At 48.3% G+C, this 20,483-nt stretch overlaps 1 protein-coding gene across 1 annotated transcript in view; it reads left to right on the forward strand.

Moving 5' to 3' along the window:
* Vwf (von Willebrand factor) overlaps window positions 1-20,483 on the forward strand; it is a 140,443-nt gene that overhangs the window by 22,538 nt on the left and 97,422 nt on the right. The window contains exons 7-13 of the mRNA XM_008825438.2: window positions 6,757-6,973; window positions 8,475-8,597; window positions 9,675-9,786; window positions 10,951-10,997; window positions 17,322-17,458; window positions 18,102-18,240; window positions 19,223-19,323. Of these exons, the coding sequence (XP_008823660.1) occupies window positions 6,757-6,973; window positions 8,475-8,597; window positions 9,675-9,786; window positions 10,951-10,997; window positions 17,322-17,458; window positions 18,102-18,240; window positions 19,223-19,323 (876 nt within the window). The remainder of the gene's footprint in view (window positions 1-6,756; window positions 6,974-8,474; window positions 8,598-9,674; window positions 9,787-10,950; window positions 10,998-17,321; window positions 17,459-18,101; window positions 18,241-19,222; window positions 19,324-20,483) is intronic.

A 20,483-nucleotide genomic window follows, 5' to 3' on the forward strand; every position in this document is an offset into this window, starting at 1 on the left:
ACTTTCTTTGTTCTGTTACAAAAAATACTTCATCAAACTGCTGCCTTGTTGGAACATGGGATTTGGGGTAACCTGAATCTGTGTTCCTGGGTTTTGGCCACTTATATTTGGTTCCAGAGTAAACTATCCCCTTTGAGGTTAGAGATGTGTTTTTTACATTGATAAACCTGACTCTTCTTCTAGCAGGCCGAGCCTGGTGCTGATCCTGGAGAACAATTCAGATGCTCCCATGAGGGTAAGAAGGGGCCTAAGAAGGCTTCTGTGGACCCAGGCATCTCTCCTATGGCCTAACTAGTGACCCTTGTTTTTTTTTTTTTTTTGAGCATTGCATCCAAGTGTCTTAGGGAGAGAAGAGATCACCTCTGTAAACCCCATCCTTTTGGTGGAATTGTATGAATCAGTTTCATGACCACAATCTTGACCATGAGTCAGAATCTTGGAATGTGGGTAGGAATCTCAGGGTAGCTTGCAGTTATAAATAGAATCAGCCACCTCCCCATCCATCCTTACAGGCTGACCAATGACAAACTGTCCAGTGCTCTGAGTGAATTCTTGAACCCACTGCTTTGGGCTAGTTCAGGCTCCAGGCGCCTCCACATCTCCTCCATGGGCAGCTTTGGGGCACCCACTCCAGAGCTGGAAAGATCAGGGTCCAGCGAACAATCTTGCACTTTATATATTAAGCGCTCCTTTCTTTATTGACTTCAGGCCTAGGAATGCCCTCCTCCCTTTTTCTTTGTCAGCTGTTTGGGAGCAAACAATAGCTTAGCTAGGGACCTCTGGCTCTCGCTTTTTCTCTTGCCTTGTCTGCATGCCCTTGGGGAGATATGCTTGCTTCACTCCCTTCCTACAGCCAAGCCTAACATCTCTAGGGAAGAGGCCTGGTCTTCTCTGATGAACTGAAAATGGGATTAAGATGGGTCTCAATTGGGTCTGCATATGCCCTCAGGAAGGTGAGGTCATGGATTGATGGAGCTGGGGCTGTAGCTCTTTGCCAGTTTCTGGCACTATGGACAGGAGATGAAATAAGACAGAAGTAGTTGGTGCTGGGTACTGGAGCCAGAGATGCTGGAAGTGCAAATTAGCTGACCCTTATTTTGCGTCCCTGCCAAAATGGTTTAGCTAAGAACCAGAATGAAGCCGCTACAGACAGCAGGCAAAGGATAGGAAAGAGCACTTGCTAGCTATCCCAGAATGAGCTCATTTAATTTTGTTTGGCAACAACCCCGAGGTTAGTACTGCTAACTCAAACTGGAGTTAGGGTCAGCACTGCTGGATCTAACTCTGAAGATCCAGCCATAACAAGGCACCTGAGGTAACAACGGCTTGCACAGTTAGTGTATGTCTTACCCATGTGCAACTCAGGAGAGGATGTCCCTGGCCAGGCCAGGGTCCAGTGCTGTTGGCATCCAGGGTTCTTATGCCTCGTTTCTCTGTTGTCCTCAGCATGAAGCTTGTAGTTCATAGTCCAAGAGGCCATCTTAACCCTCAGGTACCACTGCCACATGCCAGCAGGGAAGAGAAGGGACAAGAAGCAGCCCCTTCTGAGGATGTTCTTGGAAGGTGCAAAGAACCCTTCTGCTCATAGCCTCTCTTGCACAGCTTAGTGCTGTGGTTGCTCCAGCAAAAGGCCGGGCTGAGAAATGAATTCTTTATTCCCAGTAGCTATGCACCCAAGTGAAAGCTGAAAGGTGAGGGTTCTAAGACTAAGAAGGAGGAAGGAAAGGGACTGGCTCCTTTCAGTCTTTTCCACGTCCCTTCTCTTTTCCAGGTGAAGAAGTGCATGATATAGAGAAGAAAGATGAGTTTTTTTTTACTTTTTTTTTTGCTTTATTTTTATTTTATGCGTATGTGTGTATTGCAGGCATGTATGCAAGTGCATACTGTGGTGTTATGCAATGCCCTCCGAGGGCAGAAGAGGGTTTTTGGACCCCTTGGAACTAGAGCTATGGACAGTTGTTAGCTTCCACATGGGTGCTGGGATTTGAACTTGGGTCTTCTGCAAGAGCAGTCAGTGCTCTTAACCGTTGAGCCATCTCTCCAGTCCCAAGATGAGTTTCTTAAAGTCACACTTCATAAGGGGATGGAGCCCTGGCAAGCCCATCCATGTTTCTAAGACTACTGTGTTACGCTGTTGGCTAATCCTAAAATGCCTAGGTGTCTTCCATAAAATGGCATGCTTTTTGATTATAGCATGCATGCATTTTCTCATATACTTAACAATATATTTATTAACAAACTGTTTTATTATGTATAGTACTTATTATTTTAAAAGATTTGTTTATTTTTTTAAAATTTTGTGTATGTGTGACTGTGGGAGTTTATGTATACCATGTGCATGCAGGAACCCATGGAGGTAAGAAGAGGGTGCCAGATCCCCAGGAGCTAGAGTTACAGGCAGTTGTGAGCTGCCATGTGGGTGTTGGGAACTGAAGCTGAGTCATCTACCAGAGTAGTTAGTGCTCTTAACTTCAGAGCTATCTCTACAGTTCTTGTTATTATTTTATTGGGAGAGAGAGAGGTCTGTGGTGGGCACATGTGCCACAGTGCACGTGTAGAGGTCAGAGGGCAACCTTGGGGTCCATACTGGCCTTCTACTTTGTTTGAGGCAGGGTGTTTTTTCTTGGCCACTGCATAAGCCAAAGTAGCTGGCCCTAGGGCTTCTGTGAGTCTCCTGTGTCTGCCTTCCATCTTGCCATAGGAACATGGGGATTACAGACATGTGCTACTGTCCCTGGCTTTATGTGGGTTCTGGGGATTCGAACTGTGGTCCTCATGCTTGTACAGCAAGTGCTTTATTCACTGAGCCATCTCCCTATCTCTGTTTATTTATCTTTTGAGACAGGGTTGTGCTATGTAGCTCAGGCTGGTCTCCCATCTCCCCATCCTTCTGCCTCAGTCTCTCAAATGCTGGGATTATAGACATGTACGACTGTACTGGGATGATCTAGTGAGTTTTTAAAAATTTCCTTTATTCCTATTTACAAATCTGAAGGAATGGGCCTAATTTTTTCTGTGGAGATTTCTATTCTTTTTCTTTTTTTTTTTTTGAGACAGGGTCTCCCTGCAGCTCCAGCTGGCCTGGAACTCGCTATGTAGACCAAGTTAGCCTTGAACTCACAGAGATCTGCCTGCCTCTGCCTCCCAAGCATTAAAAGGTGTGTGCTACCACTCCCAGCTTGATTTCTGTTCTTTTTTAAAAAATATTTTATTATTTTCATTTTATTTTATGTGTATGAGTATATTGCCTCCATGTATGTAAGTGTACCCATGTTGTGTATTGCCCGAGGAAGTCAGAAGAAGGCATTGGATCCCCTGGAACTGGAGTTACAGATGGTTGTTAGTTTCCATGTGGGTTTTGGGAATTGAACCCGGGTCAAGTCCTCTGCAAGAGCAGCCAGTGCTCTTAACTACCGAGCCATCTCTCCAGTCCTCTGTGTGCTTTCTTTAGGATTCCGTGTCTGAACACAGTGCCTGGTCATGGTAGGTGTACCAATGGTAGAAAACATCAGGGTATGTTCAGGAAAGCAGCAATGTCTGAGGTGGGGGTGGCAGAGATAGGATGAGGGGGAAGCTGGGGTCAGGTCCTGGAGGGTCTGGCCTCACTGTTTTCCTAATGAGCTGGAACTGTTCCCTTTAAATTAAAGTGGGACATAAATTTGCATTTCCAGCAGACACAGCACTGGAGACTCAGAGGCCACCCCTGGTCTTGTGCAGTAACTGTTTTGACCATCATCTCTGCCATGAGTTTGGGAGCACAGATATCAAAACCATCACAGTTTGGTGCCATCTCAGGACTTGGCTTACCCTGGCAGGGCTGTTTGTGGTAGAAGAGAGCAGCCCTGGAGTGGCTGAGATGGCAAACTAAATGTGCCCCTGACACTACTGTAGGATGAGGGGCAGATAGGGCTGGAGGTGTTGGGCAGATGTCTGGAAGTCCTGCCTAGCAACCAGACTGTGGACATTCTAGTGGAGCAGGTTGAGGCCAGGGGAAACGTGGAGGAGAAGGTGAAAGCCCAAACTTCTTTTTGTTTCTGTGGAGGTAGAAACCTTAGCCAGATTCCAAGTGGGTGTGGTAGGGGCTAAGGGATTGTTCTAAGGGAGGTGGTGGCTTCTGCAGAAATTACACTCCCATCCTGCAGGCAAATAACCTAAAAACACCCTTCTTGCTGTGACTTTCTATAAACCATTTAATACCTCCAGGGACCTCCCAGGAAATATACTGGAACACTATTCCTATTTTCCCTTTGAGCTGGGAAAAGACTGACCTGGGACAATGCGAGATGGGCCAGACTGGCCTTGCCTTTCCAGGCTCCAGGCAGGGAGGATGTCTGGACTGCAATTCTTGTTTCCCTTGGCTGATACTGTGTCCTACCTGGGGATAGCTCTGGTTCCCAGTCATCATTTCTACAGAAATTGGTCCTGTGGTAGAGGAACTACCCTTGTCTTACAGCCCTAGGGGTGACAGCAGGTTTCAGGGTTCTGAATTATTGGTAGGAAAACAGGTAGGCAGGAACACCCCTAACTGCCCTCTGGGAGTACCAGGTCCTTGTCCCTTGAGTAGCATTTTGATGAGGCAGACATTATGACAGAATGGAAGCAGTAGACCCTCCCTCCCTGAGCTCCAACTTGCTTCTCCTGCTACTTTCCCTTGGAGGATCACGGACTTCCCAAATACAAAATCAACAAAAGCAGCCCCTCTGCCTACCAGGGAGCATGCAAGACACTAAGGAAGTGGTAATGTTGCTGTGATGACCATTCATCTTGGTATAGCCCAGGGAGATGGAGATAGGAAAAGGGACAAAATTGTCCTTCTGTCCTGCTAGATACCTGGTTGCCATGGTGACCGGAGCGACAGCAGATGAGACTTCTCCAGTGGTCACAAGTTGGACGATATGTCATCATTTCTTGATGAACCTTTGTCATGTGATTCTCTTCACTCTTTACTACAGGCTTATGATGGGAACTAACTATGACCATCCTTCCCATTTTACAGAGAAGGAGGGGTTAGGCCAGCAACTACAGTTCGCACAACTAGTATGTGGAAGTGACAGAACCTGAACCTGGGGATATGGAAGTCATAATGAGGTCAGGGCTGACACACTGGCCTCTATCACTAACTCTGGTTATCATCTTTGGAAATCCATTTCTCTTTGGGTAGAAACCCAAAGTAACCAACGGAAGGGCTCCTAGAAGCCCCACAGTATCTGAACTCATTATGGCCTATTCAATGGCAGGCACTGTGGCATCTCCGTAGTGCAAGGATTGTTACATTCCCATCAGGCAAACCAATTATTATCTAAGTCCCCACCACCAGTGAGTGACCATGCCGGGCCCCAACTTGACAGGAGGGGCTTGAGAAGGGTGGAGCTGGGGGAGGAACACTGCTGTCTGTTGGCGCTCAGGACACCAGTTTCCCTAGGATCACAGTGTCCCTGGTGTCAGGGAAGATCCTGAGAACGGTGGTATGCGGGTCAGATTTCTGTTGCCCCTGGCAGTTCCCACAAAAGTGAGGGTCCACGGGTTGGTTCCTGGCTCTGGATAAACATGGATTTGCTCTGAGATCCTTTGTACAGCTTGGGCAGATTGGTAATTTATTTCTTCTTTTTCTACTGTCCCATTTACAAATACTGATTGGCTCCAGTTTGCCCCTCAGGGTCAGTCCTTCTATAATATGTAGCTTCTCTTGTACTTTTTTCTTTGTAGCTGTAGGCTGTAAGTCCTTTCACAGCCTCCAGTAGGAGACATGCTTATGCATTAAAGAAATTATACACGAATCAAATGGTTTTATTGATAGCATTGTGTTGTTGTCAAACCTAAGACATCATTGATTCTAATATACATTGTTGGTCTTTATCATTGATTCTATAGTACTAAGCACAAAGCTCCCAGTTAAAGTACTCCATTTATTACAAGAGACACCTTCTGCAGAGACATGAACTGTGGGGAAAAAAAAAAAAAAACAAAAAAACAAACCCCTCCAAAAAAAAAAAAACCAAACCAGGACCAGGCATTTGAAATCATTAAAACACAGACTGTAGAGATGTTTATAAGCAAAATATGCAGGAATGTTTATACTAATGAATTAGCAGAAGAAAGGGCAATTCCAAACCTGCCTTGTGTTATTAGGTTGAGGATATCAACAAAGGAAAAACCTAAGCTAGGCCTTGCCTGGCACAGCAGGCCTGGGATATTTCACAGACTCCCAATAGGCTGTGGCTGATGGGAACCGGCCCTCTCTGGTTCCAGCAGTCACCTGGGGAATGTTCCAGAAAACATATTCCTAGGCCCCATCCCCAGCCTACTGTCTTTAAATCTGAGGCTGAGGTTCATGAATCTCTACTACATAACCCACCTCATGTCACCTCTTTCATTTATAATGAAGATCAAGGTCAGAGAGGGGAGTTGGCCAGATCAGGGCAGAAGAGTTGCTGCCAGCAGCCCTGGACTCTGAAGCTGTGCAGCTCAACCCTGAATTCAGTGCTCCCTGTCCTTTCCTCTCAAATAGGATATGGCCTCACACAGAGCTCAGGCTATAGGTTTCCAGACCCGGTCTAGCATTTGACATTAGCTTTGGTCTACCTTACACAGTACTGTTTTTCTGTTTGATGGATTGATAGTAGATAACACCTGCTGGATCCTGAAGGGACAACCTTGGTTTCCCTTGGTGTTATCCTCAGAGGGACCTTGAGTGAGCACAGGACTCTGTGGTTAGATCTACCCCTGGATCATGTTGAGGGGCCTTTTTCCCTATAGGCCATGTGGGAACAGTGCCAGTTACTGAAGAGTGCCTCCGTGTTTGCCCGCTGTCATCCTCTCGTGGATCCTGAGCCTTTTGTGGCCCTGTGTGAGAAGACTTTATGCACGTGCACTACAGGACCAAAGTGTGCATGCTCTGCCCTCCTGGAGTATGCCCGGACCTGTGCCCAGGAAGGGATGGTGCTGTATGGCTGGACTGACCACAGCGCCTGCCGTAAGTTTCTGCCTTCCCCTGTGCTGACACAGGCTGTCTGTCCTGGGGTGGTTGCACTCAGGATGTTAGGAGCAGTGGGCCTTCCTACCTTTGCAGTCAGCTGCCAGTGTCTACAGAGCCATATGCCCCTAATGGCTCCTTCCCTCTGTCACCTCTTCCAGGGGGCAGCGGCCCACAAGGGAGTCCTTTCTCTCATGGTCTGTGTGGAGGCCGAGCAGGTCTTTGAAGGCCTATTCCATGCCTCGCCTTTCTCTGTATCCCACGACTCCTTCAGGAAACCCATCCCCTGAACTCCCACAATGGTCTCTGCTTCTAACTCAGCATTTGGGATCTCTGTGCTTGACTTCACAGTCTGTCTGTCTGAATTAAGGAGGAGCAGGACGTTATCCAAGCTGTCCGTGAGGTGGTCCCTGAAAGACCGCAGAGCCTTCACTAAGTCTTCCCTCGTATTAACTTGTCCTTCCGGTCTCCAGGCACAGTGTGCGCTGATTCTTCTGCCTTGTAATGCCTGTTTGTCATCTCTTTATCTCACCCAGTCTGTAGTTACTACCACCATCTCCAAATTACCATGATTAAGTAGAGACTTCTCTGAGGTCCTTGCAAGAAACCTCTCTCCCCACACTGATCAAAAGCCATTTGATGGACACCTGGTCGGCTGTAATTATGCTGATAACGTGGACTGAGGGAGGCAGAGGACCTGGCTGATTTTGACACTATACACCTGAGTTTCAGTGTGTGGCAAACTGCTTTGACATCAGCTTGTCATTTCTGATGGGGATATAAGAAGGTGGGGGCTAGAATTGCCTTCTCTGCATGGGGAGTGGCTAGCTTCTAAGGCCTTTGAAGGCAGGGTGGAGGAGATTACTGATAGGCCCTGGAGAAGGGATTTGGGGCAATTGTTTGGGGTGAGCCAGGCCCTGCCAATGAGGAGTTGGGATGGATGGGATGACTAGAGAGATAGTTATGCAATAAGGCCCAAAGGCAGCCCTGCTAAAAAGCGGACATAGATGTGGGATGAGTGTCTCCATTCTAAAGTGGCCATGAATACAGTGTGCCCTGAGATGGTGGTAGGGAGCATTAGTTGGAGCTAATATCATGAGAAAGAGGGGCTCTCAGCAGATGAACTGATGACATCTTGCTGCTCCCTGGAAGCCACTCCGATCCAGCCCAGTATATGGTGTTACCTAAGAAAGTAGAGGTGGAACATTGAGGGACAAAAGACTACCAACCTTTCTTCATGGCGAACAGAAGACTAGAAGGCAGGAGTGGCTGGCCCAGGCACCCCAATGAGTCTCAGCCAGAGCCTTGCAAAATGGGAGATGTTCTTTTAGGAGAATGCTGGCTTCAGAGGGACCGTGGACCAGTGGGTTGGAGATCACCCCTGGAGCCCTGAAGACAGAGCAAACAGTCATAGGGGCCAAGCTGGCTGTGTTTGCAGTGTGGTTTGGAAGCTGCTGTGCTGGGGGACTGTTCTGGGAGAGTCCTTTGATTTGTCTTTCAGGCCCAGCATGCCCTGCTGGCATGGAATATAAGGAGTGTGTGTCTCCTTGCACCAGAACTTGCCAGAGCCTGCCCATCAATGAAATGTGTCAGCATCAGTGCATGGATGGCTGTGGCTGCCCTGGTAATAAACCTCCTACTTCATTTACAGACCTGAGACCTTGCCAATGCCAGTGGCTTAGGAAAAGAGATGTGTGTGTTTTTCCCTCATTGCTGAAATCAGAGGCCTTTTATTTAGTTTTTAAAAGTCTTTGTACAGAGGGATCAGGATTGAACTGGTCTTTATTTTATGTTTTCCTGTTGTACAGTATTCAGAAAGCACTGTGTCTAGGGAAATAAAAGAATGGTCTAGGCCCCAACAGTGGCTTTGTTCAGGGAGCTCCTGGCTTGATCTGAACTGTAGTTTTTATTTTCTGAGGGTTCAGGACAACAGACTGGGAGAAAGAGCTTATAAAATATGTCCTGGGTTAGCCATGTGCGCTCAGCTGCGAAGGTCTTTGCAGTAGAAAGTCTATCTCTGGGAGACTATGAGTGTTGGTCAGAGAATAAGTCCTGTGTTTTGACTTATGACGTCTCTACTTGACGATGTTGAACAAAACTATTAACTCTCTCAGTTCTCTTAGGGAAGAGAGATGAATAATCTCCCTCCTCTCTCAGATCATATCATGCAAGTTCTTTGAGCTTCCTGGAAAAAGCCTAAGCCTAGGCTCGCTAGTTCCCCTACTGTACAACTTTGAGCTAAGTTTTTTTTTTTTTTTTTTTTGTTTTTTTGGAAAAGGCCAAGCCTTGGGCTCGCTATTCCCCCTCCTGTAAACTTTTGAGCTAGGTTTTTTTTTTTTTTTTTTGGTCTTTTTGAGACAGGTCTCCCTGTAGCCCCAACTGGCCTGGTACTCGCTATGTAGACCAGGCTGGCCTCAAACTTACAGAGATCTGCCTGCGTCTGCCTCCTGAGTGCTGGGATTAAAGGCGGGCTCCACCACGCCCAGCTGAGCTATCTCTTTTACCCATCTGTAGCGTGGAGGTGCATAGCTCCCTCCCTCATATTACATTAATGCCAAAGATAAACACCATGGCATAAGTTCTTAGTTTTCCAAAAGAAGCACTCAGCTTCTCATGGGGTTCACTCATGGGGTTCTAGAGATAAAAGACAAATATGATGATGCCAATGTTGAGATCTTTGCCTTGATGCCCTTGAACCCAGAGGGCGAGCTCCTTGATGAAGGTCACTGTGTGCAGAGCTCTGAATGTTCTTGTGTGCATTCTGGAAAGCGATACCCTCCTGGTGCCTCCCTCCCTCAAGACTGCAACACATGGTAACTGAGGCCACAGAGTGTGGTCTATCCAGGGGCTTTGGGAGGGGGAAGCTGAGGTGGGAGGGATGACAGCAGGTAGACCAGGAGCTGGCCTGGGTTGAAGGCTGGGGAGAAGCTGGTAGTGGTTGGAAACAAGTGTTGGGCAATGATAGAATGCAAGGATTACATCACAGATATACCTAGAGGGTGGGGGAAGTCAGGGGGCCACATCCTTCCCATGCAGCTTTCTTACATCTTTAGCTGTCTCACCAAATGATGCTTTGGTAAATGATGTTCGCTCTCTGAAGATGGGCTGTATAATAACCCACACACAGCTTCTTTCTTTAAGTCTTTTATATGTTGGGTGGTGGTAAGTAGCAGTCCTTCAGTTTGTTCGCCTTGGAGCCTGGGAGAGCCAGGCTCCGCCTGTGCACCTGTCCTTGCTTAGTCTGGCATCTTTTCAAGAACACTTCTGTGTGTTACTTCTGGCCAGCTCTGCCTATCCCCTGTGTACCAGGGAAAGTATCTCCTTGTCCCATCTTTTAAAAATTAATTAATTAAATTTACTTTTATGTGTCTGAGTGCATTGCCTGCATGTATGTAAGTGCACTCATGTCGTGCAGTGCCTGTGGAGGCCAGAAAAGGGCATTGAATCGCCTGGAACTAGAGTTACAGATGGTTGTTAGTTGCCATGTGGGTGCTGGGAATCAAACCTGGGTCCTCTGGAAGAGCAGACGGTGCTCTTAACTGCTGAGCCATCTCTTCAGCCCCCCTTGTCCTATCTTTAGACCTCTCTCTGCTTGCAGCCTGTAGTGCCCATTGAACCCTCATGGGTCCTCCCTTCACTGACCAGCATGGCTCTGGCTCACCCTTTTTCCAGCTCTCTCTTGCTCCTTCCACCTACTGTGTGTAGGGGTAGAAATGGGGTTCCCTAGTACCAGAACAGATTTTTTTTAGGGCCATTAGATACCCTAGGTTATTCTATTTTATTTTTTCTGTTAGTTCCTTTCTGTCACATCTTCAATGTCCTATACTACCCTAACCTCCTAAAGGCCACTCTGGCACCTGCTCCTTTCTTCTGGATCCCTTCCCTGGGGAGGGCAGTGTTACATGGTGAGCTGTGGTTCACCCAGGTGCCCTTCTAGCAGAACTAAGAATGACCTGTGGGGTTCTTTTTCCCAACAGCATCTGCAGAAACAGCCTGTGGATCTGTAGCAATGAAGAATGCCCAGGTAGGCTCCAGCGTGTTCTTTCTCTCCTCTCTCTCCACGGAGAGGTGTGACTTTCCTGGCTGGACAAGGCACCCACAACCAAGTAGGGAATGGGTGACTCTTCTGCAAGACCTCCTGACCTCAGCCCTGGTTTGGGATCCCAGCTGTGCTGCCTGCTTCTTGTGGGCCAAGCTGGGCACCCTGCACTAGCCGAAAGGGGAGGAGGCTGCTCTTCCCACCTCCTGTTTGCTGTGGGGATTAAGGTTGCTGAGCTGTTAGACCTGAAAGGCAGATGCACCAAGCAAAGAAAACAGAATTCTTTGGAAAATCAAGAGGAAGAAGGTGTTGATAACTCTTTTAGCTTGAAGTAAGAATCTAACCAGAATTTTTTTTCAGGCCAAAGCTACATTCCTGCAGCCCAAACAGACTGGGCTTGACCACCTGTCCCAATACACTAATTAAACAGACACATAATGGTGAAAAGCAGATGGAGATTTAGTTAATGATACTGCATTGGGAAGGGGAACAGACATAGAGGTCTGGTGTACCCCAAGTCTGTTTTCAGGGTATTGACATGAAGGACTTCCCAAGAAGTCCTTACCACTGTCATACACCATTGCTTGCATGATCAAACCAGTTCCCACAAGATGACCGCTTCTGCTCCAGGTGCAACTTATCCCTCACAGATGATTGCCCTCATCTCCTGGAGTTCTCTCATGGGAGGTTCTGCTAGTCCAGAAATGCAAGGTGATAAGAGGAAAGGTTAACAGTGACATTTCTGTCCCTTCAGCCAAAGGTGACAGTTGCAAGGAAGGTAGAGACCCCTGGCTTCATCTTATTCTTAGTTACCTTGTGGGTCCAAGTGAGGAGTCAATGCTTTTTAACAAAGGCAGCTCCTAAGTGTCATTTCAACAGTTTTATAGGAATTTTCTGGAATGCTTGATATGCAGCTCATGACATGCCCCAAGAACCAGGAAACTAGGACATTGAAGGATCCATCCCCCATGGATCCCATGCCTGGAAACTCTGCTTAGGAAAACTACATTATAATATCTGCCCTTTGCTTTTACCACTGTTTGGCCTTGACTCTATTTACTGCAAACTTTGCCCATTCAAAGCTCCCTGTGCCTTACCCTCAATAACTCTAGATTTTCCTTGTCGTGTTCACCCCTGTGGTGTTTTTGATGTGCTGGAAACTGTGTTGAGGGCTTTTCATGTTACCTCATTGTTACAACCTATGAGTTTGTTCTCACCTTGCAAAAGAGAAAATAAACCCAGAGAGGTTAAGGGATTTTTCTCAGAGTCATACAGCCTCAAAGAGGCAGAGCCAGGACTCAAACTTATAATTGCCTGGCTTCTACCTTTGCTCATCTCTTTACTGGTCCTAGACCAGAAGTGACTTGGATACCTGGAACCATATTTGAGATCTGTGGGTTATAGGCTTTAGGGTCATTTAAAACCTTATATAGTGCCTGTCACACTGAGAAAATTCTGGCACTTGATAGGAACTAGATCAAATACTTTATCCCAAGGATAAACAACTAGCCCTGCCTGCTCTCTTTTGGGGGAATTCTTGAAGAAGCAGATAGGATAAAAAATTGCTATTGAAAAGTGATATGTGTGCTCCATTTGAACATAATCACACCGCATGAAAGAGTCGTTTGAAAAAAATTAAGCTGCTGCAATTAACCCATGTAAAACTTCCAATAGCTAAACATCAGGTGTCCATTGCATAAGATCTGTAAGCCACAGTGGACAGAGCAGGACTTTAGCTTGCTTTGTTTTTTTCAGACTAACTACCAAGGAGTCTTAACACTGGTAACTTCAGATGGGGGAATCTTTCCTCTATTAGTCCTCTATCCATTTATCCATTTATCCATCCATCTGTCCATCCATCCATCCATCCACCCATCCATCCATCCATCCATTCTGCCACTGTATCCACCCATCATCCATCCATCCATCCATCCATCCATCCTGCCACTGTATCCACCCATCATCCATCCATCCATCCATCCATCCATCCATCCATCCATCCATCCATCCATCCATCCATCCAATCATCCATCCAGCAAGCCAGCTAGCCACTGTACCCAGCCATCATTCTTCCATCAATTCATTCACCCAGTCACTGTATTCATGAAGGTCTAGTCTGAACAATACCATCCCATGGTCTTCTGTTCAAAAGCTAGAAGAGCGTTGCTGAGGATTCCGTATAGGCTCTTGACACCATACAGCCTACAAGCTTCCCTTTTGTAACCTGAGTCCCTTCCCTTCCTCTGCAACATACCCTGCCAGGAAAACCGTGTTGGTATCTAGGAGCTGGAAAAGTTTTGTTAGAGTGAACATGGAGGGAGCCTGGTTGTTACTAGAGACTATCCTTCAGATGAGTAGAGCCCTTGTTACAGAATTTCAAGCTTCTACTAGAAGACTGTGGAAGGTAGTTTTCTAGAGCAGAAGGTGGTTGAGAAGAGGGCTTGTCATCTGTGTCCCAAATCTCTTGGCCACGTAAAGGTGGCCTTTGGATGCAGGCAGTTTGGTTGGAATTCTGCTGGTCACTTACTAGCTGGATGACTGTGACCAGCTATCCAATAATTCACAGCAGAGCTTCCTAATCTGTGGCAGATTCACTCCATGGCTGTTAGTACCTGAGGCATAGCAAGTCCTCCATCAGTGTAGGCCAGAGCCATCGTCCCAGAGCACAGAGCAGTAGTGTGCTTAGGCAGGGTGAGAGCAGGGTGGAGATACATGGCAGGCTGGAGGGAGCGGCATGAGGTGAGATGAGGTAGGAGGAAGCAATGGGGCAGGGAATGGAGGTGTAAGAAAGTGAGATGGAGCTGGTGTCACATGCCTTTAATCCTAGCAGTTGGGAGGCAGAGGCAGGTGGATCTCTGTGTGTTCAAGGCCAGCCTGGTCTACATAGTGAGTTCAGGCTAGCTGGAGCTGCAGGAAGATACTGTCTCAAAAAAAAAAGAAAGAAAGAAAGAAGAAAGAAAGAGAAAGAAAAAGAAAGAAAAAGAAAGTAAGATGGATCTCCCTGGTGGAGGGGAATAACCTTAGTGCAATCTGTTACTCATTTTGTTCAAGGTAATTTTATTTATTTATTATTTATTTGTTTACTTATTTGTTTGTTTTATACTGGGGATGAAACCCAGGGACTCCTACATGGTAGGCAAGTGCTCTACCAACTGAGCCACACCACAACCCCTGTTCAGGACAGTTTGATGGATTCTAATTCAGTCTTATGATTCCACCCTGGGATTTAAGGTTGGTCTGTTCCTAAGCCTGCAGAAAGAAAGATACACCTCACATCTCTGGCTAATAGGCAGTAGGAGCCTCTCCTGCAGTACTGTAGGTTCTGAGGTACCTGGGCTTACCTGGAATTCTGCCTCTCCAAGGTCTTGAAGTCTCCTGTGGCCTGTTTCTATCCTTGTTGTGGCCTCTGGAGTCACATCACCGCTCCTTCAGGCCAGGGTATTGGGTTTCACAGCAAGATCTTCTACCCAGCCTCTGTGCTGTCCCCAAGTCCCTTGGCAGGTGCCCACACTGACCAGGATCAAAGTTTTCAGGGTTAGCCCTGAAGAGGTCAGACTTATGAAAAACCACAGAAGCCAGCCCATGGGGCAGTGCAGGATCAAGTGCCCATGTTCAAAGTGCTCTTTAATCACTTTGGAAGGTTGGGCTGGTTTAACTTCTCCGTGCTTTGGTTTCCTCGTCTGTGACCTGGGAATGATAGCACTCCCTTAGGAGCCAGCGAGGTGCTCCCACAGAGTGCAGAGATGCATTGAGCCTATTTGGTAAGAATTGTATTACGATGAATTACAGGCCAGCTTGGAGGAGCCTCGTGTCTGCAGGAAGTCTGTTTCACATTGCTTGAGACCCGTGGACTGACATTTCTGTGGGAAAAGGGGAAGGCTAATAACCAGACCAGAGCAGCCTGTCTAGGGCCCACTAGCTGCACACTGAAGGGTCTGTTTATAAGAAAGAATGTGCATCTACTATGAGATTTTTTTTTCTTTCCTTCCTCCTCTAATTCATCCTCATCCTCTTTTCTTCTTCCTCCTCCTTTCCTCCTTCTCCTCTTCCTCTCTTCTCTACCTCTCCTCCTTCTGTACTTCTTATCCCCTCCCTTCTTTTCCTTCATTTAAAGGAAGGATTATCTTTATTCATGTACTAATCACCTTGCTTTAAAAGCCTTTAGAAGGCTCTGCCTTGTGTGCCACCATCAGGTGGCTTGTCCTTAGCTGCCTGCCTGTAAGTGAATGTCCTAGGTGTCCTGCTCTGGACAGAGGAGCATGAGCCTGGTCATGTGGCCCATTGTTTGGGTGGATGTCCCAGTTCCCCTGGCCAACCATTACCCTGCAGCTTACCCGTCCATTTCCTTGGGTTTCCTGAGTTTGCAGTTCAATCCCTCAGTTGTACCAGGGTGATAAGCTACACATAATATTTAGACTTCTGACTCCCTAGAAATAAATCAGTGGGGTCAGGGCAGGAAACCAGCTCAGAGGATTAGATTCTAGAAAGTTTTGCTTTCGAACAGTTGCACTGTTTTCTCATTGACCCTTCTTTTCCTTGGCATTGTCAAAGAGGGTGGAAGTCCAGTTTTGTACTCAGATAAGAGTGCTCTTGACAAAACAGAGATGGCTGGGGAAGGATTCCCACCCATTTCACCGCAGCTGGGTCAAGACATTTGACATAAATGACTATACTGCTTTATTTGTTCAACGATGGGGATTACAGGAAAACAACCATTTAAAAAGGCTTTCCTGTGACATTGCTGGGTTCCAGGACATGCACAATGAGTCAGGGTGACCCTTGGCCCTGTCGTTTACTGTTCTGATTTCCACCATCACTCACCCCACTCTTGTTCTTTTAGGGGGCATAGCATAGGAAGAGATGTGATGGGAATGGGCTGATGCCTCTGTAGTTTTTCCAAGTTTATCTGGTTGGTTTTGCTCCCTTGCTCTGCCATCCTGGGAGGGGTCAGGGGTCATGGAGGCCATACAGAGTGACTCTTGCTGGTCACCTGGGGGTACTTGTCCCGACTCCTGCCTTCAAATGTTCCCAAGACAGAGCCAGAGCTGGATCCAAAGTTGTACAGTCTAGGTTGGCCCAGCTCTGCTTGTCAGTGAGAATATGGATGTGAGTGGTAGGCAGTGGGGTCCTCTGATGCTTGTCCTTGTCACATGGGGAGCAGGAACCTCCCTGTGGCCTTCTGGGACCAGTATCAACCCCTGGAGATGAACCCTCTGGAGCCTTAGGCTCTCCTTAGGGGAACGTCAGGGTTTGGCTGCACCATGGAGAACTCAGCCTTGGCTGTGTGGATTCAGGGGTGGCGAGGTTGCAAAAGCCACCCACTTCATGGGACACACATCATTTCTACAGAGTAATGGTGGAAATGAGAGAAGGGGCAGAAACACACAGCTGGAGGTTGACAAGAGAGCATGATGTCTACCTTAGCATTGGTCCATTACCAGTACTGAGGATGGGGATGCCCCAATCTGGATAGAGACATTGGCAGGGTCTTCTGCATGGACACTGTCTTGAATGTATGGGGCCAGGGGTGGGCCCTGGGAGGATGGACTAGTAGAGTGGCAGTTGGGTGGGAGGGAACATGTGCCCCCCTCCCCTTCCTGCAAATGTGTCAGCATGGGCTGGGAACTGGCCTTGTGGAGGTCAGTGTTGCCTGGGCATTGGTGAGGTCATGGCCCCCTACTGGCCCTGAATGGGTGCCTCTTGGTTAGGCTAGGGATGTGCACCTGTACAGAAGGGAGCCCTTCCATTCTTCAGTGGCCTCACACAAACCCAGCCTGCCTTTTCTCTCTATTCCTGTTTCTGGCTGTCAGCCTTCATGGGTCTCCTGAGGTGGGGCTGTCCCTGGACCCCTACACATGCCAGTTTAGTGAGACCTGTGTTTCTGGACAGCCCCCTTTGTCCTGCTGGGCTGAGCTCTGCCCAGGCATCCAGGCTGCCATCTGTAGCTACTCTGATATTGAACAGAGAAGATTGGAGCCCTATGAATGGGTTTTGGGAGCAATGAGGTGACAGGAGCTAGGAGTTGGGGGCCTAGGGTTCTAGCCCTGGCTTCACCACAGACACAGTTCAGCGTTGTCATCTCCTTTGGGTGTGCCACCTATCACAGTGGGCATTGAACTGTGACCAGCTCTGACATCTTGTGGTTTGAGAGTGGAAACTGGCTTAGAATCCTTTCCCAGGATGCAGTTTAGATTAGTGTGGGGAAAGGATAGCAGGGAGGCTTGGAAGGAGGGACCCTCTGCTTGTATGTGCGTCCCACCTTGTCACTTTGGAGCCTCTCCCCTTACTTCTTCTTCTGGGTCCCTCCAGGGGAGTGTCTCGTCACAGGCCAATCCCACTTCAAGAGCTTTGACAACAGGTACTTTACCTTCAGTGGGATCTGCCAGTACCTGCTGGCCCGCGACTGCCAGGACCACTCCTTCTCCATTGTCATAGAAACCATGCAGGTGAGCTTGGCCAGGTTGCCAGTGAGGAGGTTGCAGAGCTGCATGGTGAGGGGGCAGCATCCTGGAGGCTTAAGCATGTGCCCCCTGCATAGAAGGGAGCCTTCCCATTCTTCAGTAGCCTCACACAAACCCAGTCTGTCATACCCTTCTTAGGCACTGAAGGACGGCATCGAATTTGTCATTCACAAAGGTCAACCCCTTCAGGTCCAGTCTGTGTTCCTCCCCACCCCATAGCTAAACCTCTGTTCTCTGGACCTGGGAGCTGACTGGGGTGGGGGCCATAAGGGTCCTCTCCTCTTAGGAGCACGACTGTATTTTGTTTAGGCATCCTCCAAAGATGAAGGTAGTCACAGGGCCTCCCCTAGTGTGGAAGCCCCTGATTTCTTTGGATCAGTAGGCCCAAGGAGTAAGAAGAGCTGGGGGCCTAGTGTTGGCTGTAAAAACCAGTACAAGTATGAGAAAAGGAGTGGGCACGACCTGAACTTAGGGCCTTCTTGTACAACTCGGGAGCCCCATACTCACAGCATCTTCTGTGAGCACAGAGGTGTGCTATGCAAGAAGGCCCAGGTGCTCTAGAGTTGGGGATAGATGCTGGGCTGGTAGGGGCTCTGTGGTAAGGCCACTCTGAATCTCCACTTGTTAGTGTGCTGATGACCCAGATGCTGTCTGTACCCGCTCCGTCACTGTAAGGCTGCCTGCCCTGCACAACAGCCTTGTGAAACTGAAGCACGGGGGAGGGGTCTCCATGGACGGCCAGGATGTCCAGGTCCCCCTCCTGCAAGGTAAGCTCACATCTCCTGCACTAGGCCTGGCAGGTCCCCCACAGTGTATCTCTTTCTCAACATCCATCCCTCCCTGCTGCGGGCACCTACCTCTTCCATGGGAATGTGATGGAGGCTTAGCTCGGGAGGGCCGGGTGGGTATCCTGGGTCTCCTTCTGTCCCTGCATGTAATGAAGACTTCTGGAAGCAGAGGCTGGCACGAGTGAGAAATATGAAGGGTCAGATCAAAGCATGCCACTTGGGGCAAGTCCATGTGACCCTCTGCCTTGTGGAGAAAACCTCCCTGTCCCACATCTTCACCCAGGTCACACGTAAACTGCTTTTATATGGCACAACTCCCAAACTTTACCTTCAAGGGGGCTCCCAGATGCCTCTCCTTTTCCATCATTCCTGGCCACCCTATGGCCAATAATCCTTTGTGCACAGAGGAGGAACTGGAGCACCCTGCATTGCATGTCCACATGTCCACATGTGTTTAATGCTGAGTGTGACTCCTCGAGAATGCATGTGTTCCTCCAGGTCAAGGTGCAAGCTTCTATGTGGCCCCTACTTTTCCATAGCAGCAGGATTTGCTATGTTCAGCTTTGAACAAAGTCATTTAGCCAAGAGGACTGAGTAAGCCAGCCTGGAAGCCAACAGGGGCCCAGGGGTACTCAAATGTCAGGTATAGTGGTGGAGGGATGTCTCAGCAGGCCTGAACTGGAGTTAGAACTCTGAAGCTTCTTCTGCCCTCTTGTGTCCATAAAGGGAATTACTGGTCATGGTAGAACACAGACTTCTTTGAGAATCTGTTTACCTCTATCCACCCTGGTCACCCTTCCTCCTGAGACCCCCGCTTTCAGCATTATGGACACCCATCTGCTTCTAACTCCTTGTTGGTCATTTCCGTAGTACTTTGAGACATCACATATCCCCCACAATACACCTGCCTGTCACCCACTGTCCTCTTCCCACCTCCTACATTTTGTTTTCTGGCTTCTAGGTGACCTCCGCATCCAGCACACAGTGATGGCTTCTGTGCACCTCAGCTATGGGGAGGATCTGCAGCTGGATTGGGATGGCCGAGGGCGGCTGCTGGTGAAGGTAGGTCCCTTCCCAAGCTATGGCCTCTCTGGTGTCGGACCCTTACAAAGTACCCTTTGTACTCTGGGTAAAATGGCTTTGTGTGGTGGGAGAAGAATTCCTTTCTCCTCATGCCCTACACCCCCAGAGTGAGGAACAGGCCTCTCTTGTGTGTGAGAAACTCATGTTTATTTTCTGGATGCTCCTTTTTGGCCCTGGGGGTTTCTTCCTTCTGGGGCTTGGGGATCCTGTTGATCTCTAGTATGGAGCTTCAGGTTCCTGTGGGAGTGGCAGTAAGGCAGATTTGCTGGCCAGTTTCCTGGCTGCAGCAAGACCTGGGATTGGGGGATGGCCTGGGGAGGCAAGGGACCCAGTTCAGACCCGGAATCCTGCCCATTCCCCACCTGGGGCAGGTCACATAGCGATCTTCCTCATTCTTTTCTGAACCACTGGGCCTATGCATGTGTGGGCCACATCCTCTCATTCTTCCTGGTTTTATAATCATGTTGGCTAGCAGCCTGTACATTCCACTGGGCTTGCAAAGGCCCTGGCAGATGAGCGGAGCAGATACCATTATCATTAGTGCCATTTCATAAGAGGCAATCGGGATGTCAAGAGCCACCAATAGCCAGCACCCAGCCTGTGTCTTCCCATTAGACCATGACCCTCACTGGTCTCAGGGTGCTCTTGCACTCTTAAAAATGACTGATGAACAGGGGCTGGAGAGATGGCTCATTGGTTAAGAGCATTGACTGCTCTTCCAGAGGACCTGGTTTCAGCTCCCAGCACCCACATGGCAGCTAACTACCATCTGTAACTCCAGTTCCAGGGGATCTGACACCCTCTTCTGACCTCCACAGGCACTGCACTATGTGGGTGCACTTACATACCTGAAGGCAACTCACTCATACATAAAATAAAAAAATTTAAAAATAACTGAGGAACAGGGATTGGAGAGGTGGCTCAGAGGCTAAGAGAAGTGGCTGTTCTTCCAGAGGACCCAGGTTTGGTTCCCAGCACCTATATGGGTGCTCTGTAACTCCAGTTTCAGGGGATCCAGTGCCCTCTCTGGCCTTTGTAGGCATTGCATGACATAGGCACACTTACATACATGCAGGCAAACCATTCATACACAAAATAAAATAATTTAAAAAATGATTGAGGAAGGACCAATCCCATGA

The sequence above is a fragment of the Nannospalax galili genome, unplaced genomic scaffold (genome assembly GCF_000622305.1).
Source record: "Nannospalax galili isolate Female #2095 unplaced genomic scaffold, S.galili_v1.0 scaffold589, whole genome shotgun sequence".
NCBI lineage: Eukaryota > Metazoa > Chordata > Mammalia > Rodentia > Spalacidae > Nannospalax > Nannospalax galili.